The sequence below is a fragment of the Oncorhynchus kisutch genome, linkage group LG29, assembly GCF_002021735.2.
Source record: "Oncorhynchus kisutch isolate 150728-3 linkage group LG29, Okis_V2, whole genome shotgun sequence".
NCBI lineage: Eukaryota > Metazoa > Chordata > Actinopteri > Salmoniformes > Salmonidae > Oncorhynchus > Oncorhynchus kisutch.
In genome coordinates, this window is record NC_034202.2 from 3274191 (window position 1) to 3291266 (window position 17076).

A 17076-nucleotide genomic window follows, 5' to 3' on the forward strand; every position below is an offset into this window, starting at 1 on the left:
GCAAATCTGGTCTGTGATAGGAGAGGGGGGGGGGGGGTTCACAACTAGCTCGGCTATTAGACTATTCTTTAGTAAAGGTTGAATAGTCTATTGTTCAGCTATTAGCACCCCTTCCCAACCTGCAACAAATCGTTGTTCCCATCTCATTCCTTTCCCTCTTCCATGCATCATCATTCTGCTCCTGAGTGGCTCGCTTGTGGGCGTGCTGGCAGGATTTGGCAGCATCTTCGGTTGTGCGTCAAGAATTCTGCATACAGTAGCACATTTGTATGAAGGTGTGGTTATTCACAGGCAAATTGTTATATGCTATGGGGGTACGTTTGTGTCTTAGTTTTGAGAGCAAAACTCTATTTTCAATCAAAAATAATTGTTCCGAAATCAACTTTTTTCCGACACAAAGGAAGTCAAAGCAGACACCTATGAAGATGGCATCTCAGATAAGCAGCACTGGGCTGTATTGACGTATCCTGAAAATGACATCTGCTGCTTTAGATTCAACGGTCATATCTCAGTTATTGTTTTCATATCTACAAAAAAATAAGCTATTTTCTTTACTTTCAGAGAGCGAGCTGATCAAGGGGTCGAAAATGTAGATATTTCCAGGTGTTCACTGTCTGAGGAACAGGCCGGGGAAGCTTTACTGTGGCAAAAGTCCATAACCAGAGGTAATTAAAATGTTCTGTATTATTTTTCTCCATCTCTGCCTGTCTTGTTGTACATGGAACCTGTCTCACATGCATTAATTAAAAAACCTTTAAGATGTCAGCTGCTAATTTTCAGATTTACACCACATGAACACAGCCATTTTCACTGGACTATCTGTTGCTGCCAAGTCATGATTTCCCTGGGGGTTAGACTTGCAATAACCAAGTGGTGAGACACATAGCGCTCTATATTTAAATGTTTCAGGTACACTCCGATAAGTGTCTGCGTCACATACAGTATCTTCTATTGACATCATCTTCTATTGTTTGTCCTCATGTGTCTGTTTTTCAGCATAACACCAGGTGAGACCACACACACACAATAAGTCTCTCTTCACTTCATCCCTCTCCCTAAATCCTCTAGGTTATATCAGCTGTTTTGATGAACCCCTCCCGCATCTGAACTGGCTGACACAGAGGGCACAGCATGATCATAGTTGAGATGTCACTTGGTCGGGTCAACAGGAAGTATTATTGAAGAGATGCTTTACATAGAAATAATAATAAATTAGAATTTTAAAAAACAAGGCATAATTATGCTCTCTATCCATCTGTCACTCATCTGCAGGTATGTTTTGATGTGAGAGAGGAAGCCAGTCCCATCATCGCCACCTCACCCGCACTTAAGATGGCCCGGAGATGGCCCCCCAGTTGGCCCGGAGGTTAGGAGACACAGCAAATGTGATGAACTGAGAGAATATTAGGGTAGCACTGTAATTCAAGAATCATATAATGTCTGCTACTGTTCATACCTCTTTCCCTTTCTGTCTTTTACACCTCTCTCCTCACCTCGTCATTCTTCCTCATTTTATAAAGTACACCATATGTGCATTGTACAGATTGAACTTGTATTTATAAAACAATATTACAATGATCATAATTATAATGCATTTATGCATTTGTAACACCTGGATAATGGACTCCTTTCACAAAAAGCGTTTCACATTCTCCACTGGTTGAAATTAAGTATCTCATTGAAGTACTATCCTGTGTCCTCAGATCAATGAGGAATTAAGGGAGTTAGATATGCATAGTTTTTCTTCTTTATATATGAATTACAAATCAATCATGTTTCTAGTCTATTGCATAGTTACAATGTGTAATCATTGATGTCCCAGGAGCAGGAGTGGTAAACATTGTTGAAGTGTATAATTGTAATACATAGTGGGGCAAAAAAGTATTTAGTCAGCTACCAATTGTGCAAGTTCTCCCACTTAAAAAGATGAGGCCTGTAATTTTCATCATAGGTACAGACAAAATGAGAAGAAAATAAATTAAAAAGAAAAAGAAAATCACATTGTAGGATTTTTAATGAATTTATTTGCAAATTATGGTGGAAAATAAGTATTTGGTCACCTGCAAACAAGCAAGATTTCTGGCTCACAGACCTGTAACTTCTTTAAGAGGCTCCTCTGTCCTCCACTCGTTACCTGTATTAATGGCACCTGTTTGAACTTGTTATCAGTATAAAATACACCTGTCCACAACCTCAAACAGTCTCACTCCAAACTCCACTATGGCCAAGACCAAAGAGCTGTCAAAGGACACCAGAAACAAAATTGTAGACCTGCACCAGAATGGGAAGACTGAATCTGCAATAGGTAAGCAGCTTGGTTTGAAGAAATCAACTGTGGGAGCAATTATTAGGAAATGGAAGACATACAAGACCACTGATAATCTCCCTCGATCTGGTGCTCCACGCAAGATCTCACCCCGTGGGGTCAAAATGATCACAAGAACAGCGAGCAAAAATCCCAGAACCACACGGGGGGACCTAGTGAATGACCTGCAGAGAGCTGGGACCAAAGTAACAAAGCCTACCATCAGTAACACACTACGCCGCCAGGGACTCAAATCCTGCAGTGCCAGACGTGTCCCCCTGCTTAAGCCAGTACATGTCCAGGTCCGTCTGAAGTTTGCTAGAGAGCATTTGGATGATCCAGAAGAAGATTGGGAGAATGTCATATGGTCAGATGAAAACCAAAATAGAACTTTTTGGTAAACTCAACTCGTCGTGTTTGGAGGACAAAGAATGCTGAGTTGCATCCAAAAAACACCATACCTACTGTGAAGCATGGGGGTGGAAACATCATGCTCTGGGGCTGTTTTTCTGCAAAGGGACCAGGACGACTGATCCGTGTAAAGGAAAGAATGAATGGGGCCATGTATCGTGAGATTTTGAGTGAAAACCTCCTTCCATCAGCAAGGGCATTGAAGATGAAACATGGATGGGTCTTTCAGCATGACAATGATCCCAAACACACCGCCCGGGCAACGAAGGAGTGGCTTCGTAAGAAGCATTTCAAGGTCCTGGAGTGGCATAGCCAGTCTCCAGATCTCAACCCCATAGAAAATCTTTGGAGGGAGTTGAAAGTCTGTGTTGCCCAGCAACAGCCCCAAAACATCACTGCTCTAGAGATCTGCATGGAGGAATGGGCCAAAATACCAGCAACAGTGTGTGAAAACCTCGTGAAGACTTACAGAAAACGTTTGACCTCTGTCATTGCCAACAAAGGGTATATAACAAAGTATTGAGATAAACTTTTGTTATTGACCAAATACTTATTTTCCACCATAATTTGCAAATTAATTAATTAAAAATCCTACAATGTGATTTTCTGGATTTTTTTTCTCATTTTGTCTGTCATAGTTGAAGTGTACCTATGATGAAAATTACAAGCCTCTCTTTAAGTGGGAGAACTTGCACAATTGGTGGCTGACTAAATAATTTTTTGCCCCACTGTACATGCAGACACAGCATCATTCAAATAATTTGAAATGACTGAAAAAGAATGTCTCAGATTTATCTGAACCACACCTTTATTTGCCAAGGAAAAGTACATGATCAGTGAATATATTCAATGTACAGGCTACAATGTGGGAATCTCATGCGTGGTAATAACTACAGTACATGTGTAATTAAGGACTTGCATCCTTGGCACAATAAAGCTATTATATTATACTCTATCCATATGTAACAGTATAGCTTCCATCCCTCTCCTCGCCCCTACCTGGGTTCAAACCAAAGACCCTCTGCACACATCGACAACAGGCACCCTCGAAGAATAGTTACCCATCGCTCCACAAAAGCTGCTGCTTTTGCAGAGCAAGGGGAACAACTACTTCAAGATCTCAGAGGGAGTGACGTCATTGATTGAACCGCTATTAGCGCGCACCCCGCTAACTAGCTAACCATTTCACACCTGTTACACATAGGCTTCATTAATGCCATTCAGACTTGAAGTTGATACAACTATGATAGCTGAGGTTTACAGATTGGTATTAATATTAGTTCGGAACTAGCTAACTACACATCCATAGGCATACAGTTATTTTCATCCTCAAATACACAATAAGCAAGTAAATAGCTAGCTATGTTACTTCAGCTGCATTAGAAGGCAAGCTTACACAATTGTACATTCAATTTGCAGTAAATGCTTTAGCTAGCTAGATTCTTCACATCCACTGTTTCACATGATGACAGCCTGGTTTCCCTAAAACATTAAAACGCGAATTACAAATTCATTCTCCATTAGCTAGCTGGCTAATGGTAGCTAGTAAGATAACTTGATAAATAAGCGATTTTCGTAAATTAACTTTATGACAAAAAAATATGCACAATCGTTTCTCTACATTAACTTCTTGGATATAGGGGGCGCTCTTTTAATTTATGGATGAAAAACGTTCCCGTTTTAAACAAGATATTTTGTCACGAAAAGATGCTCGACTATGCATATAATTGACAGCTTTGGAAAGAAAACACTGACGTTTCCAAAACTGCAAAGATATTGTCTGTGAGTGCCACAGAACTAATGCTACAGGCGAAACCAAGATGAAATTTCATACAGGAAGTGCCCCAGATGAATGCGCTGTGTTCCAATGTCTCCTTATATGGCTGTGTATGGGTCACGAATGAGCTTAGACTTTCTGTCGTTTCCCCAAGGTGTCGACAGCATTGTGACGTATTTGTACTCAAATCATTGGAAGATTGACCTTAAGAGACTACATCTATCAGGTGGCCGCTTGGTGTCCTCCGTTGGAATTATTGCGTAATCTCCAGCTGCGTGTATTTTTCGTTTGCTTTGAGGAGAAACACAGCTGCCACAAATGATTTATCATCAAATAGATATGTGAAAAACACCTTGAGGATTGATTCTAAACAACGTTTGCCATGTTTGTCGATATTATGGAGTTCATTTGGTAAAAAGTTCGCCAAATGTGATGAACAAAACGGAGCGATTTCTCCTACACAAATAATCTTTTTGGAAAAACTGAACATTTGCTATCTAACTGAGAGTCTCCTCATTGAAAACATCCAAAGTTCTTCAAAGGTAAATTATTTTATTTATTTATTTTATTTCTTGTTTTTGTGTGAAAATGTTGCCTGCTGAATGCTAGGCTTAATGCTATGCTAGCTATCAATACTCTTACACAAATGCTTGTGTAGCTATGGTGGAAAAGCATATTTAGAAAATCTGAGATGACAGTGTTGTTAACAAAAGGCTAAGCTTGTGAGTGAATATATTTCTTTCATTTCATTTGCGATTTTCATGAATAATTAACGTTGCGTTATGGTAATGAGCTTGAGGCTATAATTATGCTCCCGGATACGGGATTGCTCGACGCTAGAGGTTAATATATTCCTTTCAATTGTAAAAGTTTGATTGACTCGTTATGACGTTATAACAACTTACATTTGGTTCCACCGTAATGTTTCGTCAGCAATCTTTGTTGAAGAACGCCAAATGTTATGTGTTACCCATGTTATGGGTGGCTAGCGTCAAAATTCGTCATATGATTGGTCATATAAAAACCTTGGGAACCAAATGCATAACTCCCCCTTGTGGTGGTCTGGAGCAATGAAGCCGTGACGCTGGGTACCTCTAAGTAACGCAGTGCAAGATCACAACTTTTAAAGGAGGAACCACTGTACCCAAATATCCTAACGAGGTTTAGGCAATGTCAACATTTGATCTATCACGATTATGTACCCATAAAACATTGTGATACACGATGCCATCGTCCCTATTGGCCTATTTTTTGTATTTAAAAAAATGTATAAAATCAGCTAAAACAACAGTAGGGATATAGCGCAAAATCAAATGCAACTGGACGCATCATGACAAAAGATAATGTTGAAAGCCTGGGCAGAGGTTAAGTGCAGGTAATGGCAAATCTTTTCAAATGTTCCTTTCTGGTGGAAGAGCAGAACAGGTTTGTGTGTCGTGCACATGATGGAGCAGTGACTGTGATGAGGAACAGGATGTTTTATCGTAGTGAGCTAGGTTATAGGCCTACATCATGGGCTGGATACAGCCTTCAGAACTGGATAATTGCTTTGTTTGCCACATAGAAAAAAGAAATGTTGTTTGTTCTATCCCTCAAAGATGCGATTGAGAATAGCCTAGGCTTAGCTATAAACTTTTACTCTTGAAAGCCACAAATACTTCAGGACGACACCTTCGGCTAGAATATTTGGGAAATAAGCTACTTTTCCTAACTTTAAATCGTCTTAAAGCAGGGGTGTCAAACTCGTTCAATGGAGGGCCTAGTGTCTACGGGATTTAGTTAATTTCCTTTCAATAAAGACATTGACAACCAGATAAGGGGAGTTCATTACTAATTAGTGACCTTATTTCAATCAAGTACAAGGGAGGAGCAAAAACCCACAGACACTTGCCATCTGTGGAATTAGTTTTTGACACATCAAAGTTTATGAAAATGTATATAAACCCTGGATTGCAGATTGGACAGTGAGATGCTTTGAAGAGACCGGTTGACCATATTGGCACTCCCCAGAAGAAGTAGTCCTCCATAGGAATGTATGGAATGCTACAGCATTTAAATTAGAATGATTCAAGGACAAAATTACATGTATACAAGTCTTTTTTGTTGTTGTAGTGGGGACAGTAATATAAGAATGTTTAAAAAAAAAGATACCTTAAGGATACCTTTCCTTACCTTAAGGAAAATGTTTTATTTGATTTGTTATGAATGGGGCGGCAGGTAGCCTAGTGGTTAGAGCGTTGGGCCAGTAAATGCTAGATCGAATCCCCGAGCTGACAAGGCCGTCATTGTAAATAAGAATTTGTTCTTAATGGACTTCTCGTTAAACAAAGGTAAACATTTTTTTCTTAAATTAATGTTTATGTTTAGCTCAAATAACATGACTTTAAAGTGTGCATTAAAAGGTGTCTGTAATAGAATAAACCAAAAAACAAATGTAAACATTAATAAATGCATTTCTATAGTTTCCTAAATAAAATAAAAATGACAATGGAGAGGGAGAGGGAATGCCAAGATGGAGACCCAATGGCTTTAAAACCTGTCAGTCAACAAGTGTATATAAATCATTGATTATTGGCCATTTGGTTTTCAACATCGCAAGGAGGGATTTTCCTTGTTCTCTCTTATTACTAGGGACTGTACATTGTTTATAATGAGGGATATCTGGAGAAAATGACCCTTTTTTTTTTCAAACCAGGGGCTGTAGTGACACCTCTTGAACTGAGATGCAGTGCCTTAGACCGCTGCGCCACTCGGGAACCCAAATGCTAGTCTAATGCTCGACAGAGAGCGAAACAATATTTTCTGACTGGACATCTCGTGCTGCTTTGAAGGAATTCTCTGCTCTGTCTGGCCTACATTCCTCTCTTGCGTTCTGTAGGCTATATAATATATTTATTGAAATAGGATATAGCAAATAGGAACAGGCAAATTACTCAGAATGTCACTTGCTCCCCTGCTGTGAGCTGCAAGACTCAGCTACTCTATGCGCTGCGCCAGTCAACCTCAAATAGGCTAAACAATTGTCTGTCACCTCACAATGTCGTCACAAACAACGATCGCAGTCAATCATCGTTGATAGACGATGCTATCGTAATATCACCCAACCATAAATCAAACCCACAACTCCAGTGTTAAAAGCACCACCATGAGAATCCCTATCTCATATGGCACTAAGCCATATACAACACTGTTGGGGAAGTCAAGTCATTATCCTAATAGCCTTGGGAATGAGTGTTCATTCATGAAACTGGCCAGCTTCAGCTCCATTCATGTCTGTATGAGAACTCCACCACCCTATCCCCTAGTGCACTAGTTTTGACCAGGGCTTTATGGGTAATAGTGCACTATATAGGGTATTGGGTGCCATTTGGGAAGCAGCCTGGGTCTCACGCTTTGAGGCTAGCACCAATACCCCAGCAACAGAGAACCCACGGGAACCTCTCACACACAAACACACAATATGGCAGAGCAATAGAAAGGCACTGGATGGAAAACGACACACACACACACACACAGGTAAACAAGAGCATGGGATAGGCGGGAGAGCTTGGTTTCCCACGACATGCGAGTACACACACTAGCACCCCTCCCACTAGAATTGGAACCATAAACCTGAAAATGAAAGACTCCGATATTGCCTTCCTCTTACCACAATGTCCTCTTCCTGAAGCAATCTGTAATTTCGGTGATTAGGCTACACAATGTCCTGATGATTATTTGGTTATAAAACAATGATTTGGTCAACAGCAACGTGCATGAACCTGTGTGAAGAGAGAGATGCATTCTGATAGGCGCAAGCATACCGTGCTTTCAGTAAGTATTCACACCTGTGTGAAGAGATGCATTCTGATAAGCGCAAGCATACTGTGCTTTCAGTAAGTATTCACACCTGTGTGAAGAGAGAGATGCATTCTGATAAGCGCAAGCATACCGTGCTTTCAGTAAGTATTCACACCTGTGTGAAGAGAGAGATGCATTCTGATAAGCGCAAGCATACCGGGCTTTCAGTAAGTATTCACACCTGTGTGAAGAGAGAGATGCATTCTGATAAGCGCAAGCATACCGTGCTTTCAGTAAGTATTCACACCTGTGTGAAGAGAGAGATGCATTCTGATAAGCGCAAGCATACTGTGTTTTCAGTAAGTATTCACACCTGGACTTTTTCCAAATGTTGTGTTACAGCCTGAATTTAAAATGTATTACATTTTTTTTAAATGTCACTGGCCTGCACACAATACCCCATGATGTCAAAGTGGAATTATGTTTTTCAGAATTTTTACAAATTCTCAAATGTCTTGAGTCAATTGGTTTTCAACCCCTTTGTTATGACAAGCCAAATTCAGAAGTAAACATTTGCTTAACACGTAACATAATGAGTTGCATTGACTCACTATGTGTGCAATAATAGTGTTTAACATGATTTTTTAATGACTACCTCATCTCTGTACTCCACACATGCAATTATCTGTAAGGTCGCTCAGCCGAGCAGTGAATTTCATAGACAGATTAACCACAAAGACCAGGGAGGCTTTACAATGCCTCACAAACAAGGGTACCTATTGGTAGATGGGTAAACATACAAAACACAGACATTGAATATCCCTTTGAGCATGGTGAAGTCATTAATTACACTTTGGATGGTGCTTCAATACACCTAGTCACTACAAAGATACAGGCGTCCTTCCTAACTCAGTTGACCAAGAGGAACGAAACCGCTCAGGCATTTCACCATTAGGCCAACGGTAACTTTAAAACAGTTCAAGAGTTTTAATAGCTGTGACAGGAGAAAACTGAGGATGGATCAACAACATTGTAGTTACTCCACAATACTAACCTAATTGACAGAGTGAAAAGAAGGAAGCCTGTACAGAATAAAAATATTCCAAAACTTGCATCTTGTTTGCAACAAGGCACTTAAGTAAAACTGCAAAAAATGTGGAAAAGCAATTAACTTTTGTTCCTGAATAAAAAGTGTTATGTCTGGGGCAAATCTAATACAACACATTACTGAGTAACCCACTCCATATTTTCAAGCATAGTGGTGGCAGCATCATGTTATGGGTAGGCTTGTAATTGTTAAGGACTGGGGAGTTTTTCAGGATAAAAATACACAGAATTGAGAAAATTACAGGAAAAATCCTACAGGAAAACCTGTTTCAGTCTGCTTTCCAGCAGATACTGGGAGATCAATTCACCTTTCAGCAGGCCAAGAAGACAGTGAATGTTCCTGAGTGGTCAGGTTACAGTTTTGACCTAAATCCATTTGAAAATCTATGGCAAGACCTGAAAATGGTTGTCTAGCAATGATCAACAACCAAATTGAAAGAGCTTAAGGAATTTTGAAAGGATAATGGGCAAATGTTGCAAAATCCAGGTGTGGAAAGCTCTTCGAGACTTACCCAGAAAGACTCACAGTTGTAATCGCTGCCAAAGGTGCTTCAACAAAGTATTGACTCTGGTGTGAATACTTATGTAAATCAGCCATCTGCATTTCATTTTCAATAAATTTGCAAACATTTCTTAAAACACTTTGTCATTATGTGGTATTGTGTGTAGATGGGTGATAAAACATATATTTAATGCATTTTGAATTCAGACTGTAACAATATAAAGTGGAATTAGTCAAGGGGTACGAGTACTTTCTGAAGGCATTGTGTGGTATTGTGTGTAGATGTGGAATTAGTCAAGGGGTATGAGTACTTTCTGAAGGCATTATGTGGTATTGTGTGTAGATGTAGAATTAGTCAAGGGGTATGAGTACTTTCTGAAGGCATGTGGTATTGTGTGTAGATGTAGAATTAGTCAAGGGGTATGAGTACTTTCTGAAGGCATTGTGTGGTATTGTGTGTAGATGTGGAATTAGTCAAGGGGTATGAGTACTTTCTGAAGGCATTGTGTGGTATTGTGTGTAGATGTAGAATTAGTCAAGGGGTATGAGTACTTTCTGAAGGCATTGTGTGGTATTGTGTGTAGATGTAGAATTAGTCAAGGGGTACGAGTACTTTCTGAAGGCATTGTGTGGTAGTGTGTGTAGATGTGGAATTAGTCAAGGGGTACGAGTACTTTCTGAAGGCATTATGTGGTATTGTGTGTAGATGTGGAATTAGTCAAGGGGTATGAGTACTTTCTGAAGGCATTGTGTGGTATTGTGTGTAGATGTAGAATTAGTCAAGGGGTATGAGTACTTTCTGAAGGCATTGTGTGGTATTGTGTGTAGATGTAGAATTAGTCAAGGGGTATGAGTACTTTCTGAAGGCATTGTGTGGTATTGTGTGTAGATGTGGAATTAGTCAAGGGGTATGAGTACTTTCTGAAGGCATTGTAGGTCAGTTGAGCAACATTTCACAATTTAATTGTTACTGTAACTTCTGTTAAAAAATTAGGATAGACTATGCAGGTATAACAATTAAAAATGATTTCTAAACTCTCAATATATAGGAAATAACGGAGTCTGTAATTCAGATGACGCGCTGGCGGAACAGAGCAGAGCCATATGCGGTGAAAGTACTGTTAGATCAATTGCATGACTATCTAGCAACAATATCATACTTAGCCAATGTTTTTTGAGTTCCTACTTCCTCAGGTGGTGAATAATGTAGCATAGCCTAGGCCAAATTCATCTATATAAAGAGTCAAAAAGATACATCTGAATATTCTGCATCCTATTTTGACATGTTTGCACATCAAAATATCCATCATGCATTCCCTGATCATGTTAGATGAAATAGTCAACTCCTTTTATGTCCTGCTTGGCACTGGAAAAAAATCTGTCTAGAGCCCTAATGGAAAGTAACTGTGCCTAAAAAAGGTCAATTTATCACAATATCATTTTTGGTATTGCTTAGCTCTACCTCCCACCCACCCACCTTGTTGACAGGTTTCTCTTGGCTCTTGACGGCTGGCTCGACCTGCAGCTGCTTGCCCTTCTTCGATGGGGTCCTCTTGATCTTTGGAGAGTGGAACCTGTCCTTCAGCTTCATGGTGAAGGAGGAAAGGTGGGAGCGCTGCGAGTCTGAGGAGGAGGAGAGAAAGACAGGGAAGATTGAAGTAGCCTATTAGATATGTAGGACTTCGGAACCATAGTAAATGTCAGAGAAGGGTCGTGTTCAGCAGGCACAAAACTGTCTGAAACTGGGAGTTACGATCTGAACTTGTCCAAGAGAAAACAGTTTTTTTTCTGTTGCAAAGTTTTTTGCTACGGTGCCTTAATGAACACCACCCAGGCTAAAATATAAGGCAGAGAGAAATAATATAATTAGAAGCAGATCAATAAGTGAGAGTGCCAATCAATGATCATAGCCTTGACAAAATACCACTGCAGTAGATGTGTGTTTGTATTAGTGCAGGGCCCAACAGTAGCAGCAGCCAGGCTGGTGTAGTCCTATCTGTCTGTGTCCAGCTGAGGGTACAACAGAGATGCTATCAGGTCTAATCATGTTCACATTTCCACGCTGTCCTCAGCGTCCCCTGGTCGATAACACTGCTGCTGGTCGCAGTCTGGTCGACGCACTGCCAGGCTCTGCTCCTATCTTGGAGAAGCCAGGCTGATAGTGAGTGCACGCATACAGCAACTCACAGACACACAGGCGCTCAAGCATCTACACGCACACATGGGAAAAAGATGTTGACCAAATGTATGAATAATTGTTAAGCACGAGGCAGGTAATATTATGATAAAATTATGGCTTTTTATCTAGGTTTAGCAAAATTACTGTGAATCTTACTAAAAATATAATAGTGAGACAATTGGTTATTACAATTGGTTATTGTTATTAAGGAAATTGATGTTTTTCATTTGAAATGACAGAATATGATTACTGATTTAAAGACAGAATAATGAATAAAAATGTGGGTATCATTAAAGCTAGACTCAGCGAGTCTCATTTATTCTAAATGGCTATTCTAGACCCAATTCAGGAAACTAGGCATATGCCACAAGTCACGACATCACAGGAGAGCCTTTTGAACTTACATTTTTTTCAAAATGCTTTTGTCAGAAATGCCTTCTCGAACTTTCATGTGCCTTAAAATCAAACTCAAGCATATCATCTGTAAATACGAATAAAATTGTTAAATAACAAGCCTAGTTGGTTTAGCCACAAAAAATGTCAGCAACCTTCTCGCTAGCCATGATTGGCTGAGATAATGAGTGGGCTGGACATGCCGAAAGATGAGTTTGGATTGGTCTGCGATGTTGCATCGTGTCTATAAAATGAGCTGCTGCGTAGATAATAACTTGACTGCAGTTTTCAAAATATATTTTATCCATGGAGAACTGCAAATATGTTGCTACTGCTCTCAATAACATTGCTGCCCTGAATTTATCGGGAGCTATCGACAAAACAAGCTATGCAAACTAAATGGAAACACAGGATGTCTTATAAAAAGGGGTTGCAGTTGCCGTGAAGCTTTCATCCATGTATACAGGCAAGAATCTAGCTACAGATATAATATGTTTCTAATTTGGTCAGAAAGTTGTTTTCATTGCAAGCTAAAGCTTACGCTATTTGGTTAGCAAGCTAAAGCTATGACAATCGGTTTGTATTGCTAGTAACGTTACTCTATGGATTGGGATTATAGTTCATTTTGTAACTAGCTAGCTAACATTAAACGTGACATGTCTAAACAAAAGATCCCAAGTTAAAGCTTGCTGTTAGCTAGCTAATGTTAGCTGAGGTTAGGGGGCTGGCTTGCTAGCTAACATTAACTTGTGTGTAACGTTAGTGATGTTCCCAGAATGCCATTTCACATCTATTGTATAATAATGCTAAAACATTTGTATCTGGAATTTGTCTTTCAGCATTCATCAGTACAACACACCTGACTAATCCACCAGTCATATGGTCAGAGAACTGGCCCAAGCAAAGGCAGCAGCGATGTCATCAACTACATGCACCATTTCTTCACCAACTACAGAGCTGGGAAAACACGTGTGATAACTGCAGTGGCCAAAACAAGAACAAGTTTGTGCTCTGGTATTGTGCCTGGTGGACCATGCACAAGCTCCACCACAATCTTGACCTTCACTTCCTGATCACAGGCCACACCAAGTTTGCCCCTGGTGCTGGTGCTTCGGGCTCATCACGCAGCACTTCAGAAAGACCAGAGTGAACACTTTGTCTGAGATCGCTGGTGTTGTGAAGGACAGCACTGTGACAGGGATCAACATCCCACAGCTGGTTGGACTGGAGGATGGTACGGTGCTGGTGGAAAGCTATGGCTGGCAACAACACCTGACTCCGTACTTCAGGCCGCTGCCAAAGATCAAGCAGTACCAGCACTTTAGGTTAAAAAAATATATATTTTCTTTGTATGTGGTTATTCTTATCTAAACTTGGGAGGTGAATTGATGTTGTGCAGGGTTGTAATGTCTTCAGATTTTTTGTTATTCCCTGTTTTACAGCTTCTCTGGAGCTAAAACAATCATTTTAAAGCCTGCTTACATTTGTATCATATCATGTGTCTTCTATTATGTGTTGGAATACTTGGGAACAGATTTCCAAAATTATAAATCATGGAGCTGATTTCCTGGTGTTTTACAGTCTTATGTTCAACAATGAAAATGTAACCAAAAAAATGTAATATAGAGCAGGTACTAGGCGGTTGCTGAAATGGGTGCAAGAGGGAAGTTCGTAAGGTGGCTCTAGGAATTTCACTAAGTGCTGAAATCCCCTATTCTCAACCACTGAGAATGGGCGCAAATCCGTGGCTATAAACCAAAGCCTGTAAAACATAGCCTACATATTGCTCTTGTAATTTCTTTGGCCCCAACCAAAATCAGCAAACAAGGACTGCACCCCCCCCTCCCCCTCCGTGGCGGACGTGAGTAAAACATTTAAATGTGATAACCCTCGCAAGGCTGCTGGCCCAGACAGACGGCATCCCTAGCTGCGCCCTCAGAGCATGTGCAGACCAGCTGGCTGGTGTGTTTACGGACATATTCAATCGCTCCCTATCCCAGTCTGCTGTCCCCACATGCTTCAAGATGGCCACCATTGTTCCTGTACCCAAGAAGGCAAAGATAACAGAACTAAATGACTACCGCCCCGTAGCACTCACTTCTGTCGTCATGAAGTGCTTTGAGAGGCTAGTCAAGGATTATAATCACCTCCACCTTACCGGCCACGCTAGACCCACTTCAGTTTGTATACCGCCCCAACAGGTCCCCAAACGAATACCTATGTAAGAATGCTGTTCACTGACTACAGTTCAGCATTCAACACCATAGTACCCTCTAAGCTCATCATCAAGATGGAGGCCCTGAGTCTCAACCCAGCTCTGTGCAATTGGAGTTGAAGGTAGGAAACAACATCACTTGACTGACCCTCAACACTGGGGCCCCACAAGGGTGCGTGCTCAGCCCTCTCCTGTACTCCCACGACTGTGTGGCCATGCACGCTTCCCACTCAATCATCAAGTTTGCAGACGACACAACAGTAGTGGGCTTGATTACCAACAACGACGAGACAGCCTACAGGGAGGAGGTGAGGGAGTGTGGTGTCAGGAAAACAACCTCTCACTCGACGTCAACAAAACAAAGGAGATGACTGTGGACTTCAGGAAACTGCAGAGGGAACTCCCCCCTATCCACATCGAAGGGACATCAGTGGAAAAGGTGGAAAGTTTTAAGTTCCTCTGCATACACATCACAGACAAACAGAAATGGTCCACCCATAGACAGCATTGTGAAGAAGGCGCAACAGCGCCTCGTCAACCTCAGAAGGCTGAAGAAATTTGGCTTGTCACCCAAAACCCTGAAGGACTTTTACAGATGCACAATCAAGAGCATCCTTTCGAGCTGTATCACATCACAGCCTGGTACGGTAACTGCATCGCCCTCAACCGCAAGGCTCTCCAGAGGGTGGTGCGGTCTGCACAATGCATCACCGGGGGCAAACTACCTGCCCTCCAGGACACCTGCACCACCCGATGTCACAGGAAGGCCAAAAAGATCAAGGACAACAACCACCCGAGCCACTGCCTGTTCACACCGCTACCATCCGAATGGCGAGGTCAGTGCATCAAAGCTGGGACAGAGAGATAGAAGCCATTTTTCTATCTCAAAGTCATCAGACTGCTAAACAGAAATCACTAACTCAGAAAGGCTGCTGCCTACATTGAGGCCCAATCACTGGCCACTTTAATAAATGGATCACTAGTCACTTTAAACAATGCCACTTTAATAATGTTTACATATCTTACATTACTCATATCACATGTATATACTGTATTTATACCATCTACTGCACCTTGCCTATGCCGCTCAGCCATCGCTCATCCATATACTTGTATGTACATATTCTCATTCACACCTATAGATGTGTGTATTAGGTAGTTGGGAATTGTTAGATTACTTGTTAGATATTACTGCACCTGTTGGAACTAGAAGCACAAGAATTCCGCTACACTCACATTAACATCTGCTAACTATGTCTATGTGACTAATACAATTTTATTTGATATTTTGTTTATTTGCGTTTCGGTCTTCCTCCGGGTATACTAGGGGGATGTCGGTGTAAATGTGTCAACATATTTTAGATGTTGGATAGGCTATTTTTGTTGAGCGTGGCGATATACCGTTTTATCCACTATGGTCTGTCCATTGCCGTTGTAACCTACAAGGAAGCCAAAATGCTCCCAACCTGGAGAATTAAACAATTATGGCAGATCCTCCAATTCTGGTTTATCGACCCCACCATTCGCCATCGTACAGAACTAGTTCCTGGCTGCACCTCAAAAGGACAGTTTGAAATGAGCCAATTAAGATTTGAATTTTGATTACAACATGCACATAGGCTCTAGTTGTTTTTAACAGAATAGCATGACATGTTTTTACAATAAAAAAATAAACAGTGTAGGAATAGCCTAGTGATATCTTTTTATTTTCTATGTATCCATTTGGGTTCACAGTGCAGACCAAACAGAGGTCCCCTTACGAACAGTTCGGTAAAAATGCATGTCATTACACCATTACCTTGACGTGACCCAAATGGCAAATTAATCTTTTGTCATTTTTAAATCATTTAAACCAGAAAAAAAGAGAGAAAATGTATTTGGGAGTCTGGCTTTAAACCTTTATATTAACATGAATTATGTCATCACACCTGAGGACACATTCGAAGCACTAATGCATGACATGCTTCATTAATTGGATATCAAATCAAAATTGAAGGTAGCCATGTAACATTGAGTTGTTTAGACAGTTAATTGCAACTATATGTTTTTTTTTACTTTAATTTTAGCATGAATCATTTTTTGGGTCATAATTTAGCTGAGTTTCCCCAAGCCGCTGAAGTTTGTTAGAGATTTGGGCAAGAAGGGAGTGATCCATGCTCCGCTCCCCCCCGGGTGAATTGCCCCCCTCCCCCACAACACACACAGACTGACAGAGGCAGGAGATAAATACTAAACAGCACTATTGTAAGCCACCAGGAAAGAGAGGTTAAAGAGAAAGACAGATACAAATAGATGTCCCCCCTCTTCACAGTATTTATCTGGCCAATATGTCCGTGTATTATGTATGTTTCTAACATTGTGTTATATGTGAAAATGTGATTGTATTATAAATTGTATTTTAATGTTT

General features: G+C 40.6%; 1 protein-coding gene across 3 annotated transcripts in view; it reads right to left on the reverse strand.

The window, feature by feature from the left end:
• The window catches only part of LOC109874014 (rap guanine nucleotide exchange factor 1), a 97149-nt gene that overhangs the window by 38381 nt on the left and 41692 nt on the right, over positions 1 to 17076 (reverse strand). For all 3 annotated transcript variants that reach the window (XM_031808946.1, XM_031808948.1, XM_031808949.1), the window contains exon 2: positions 11360 to 11505. In XM_031808946.1, coding sequence (XP_031664806.1) covers positions 11360 to 11505 — 146 coding nt within the window. The remainder of the gene's footprint in view (positions 1 to 11359; positions 11506 to 17076) is intronic.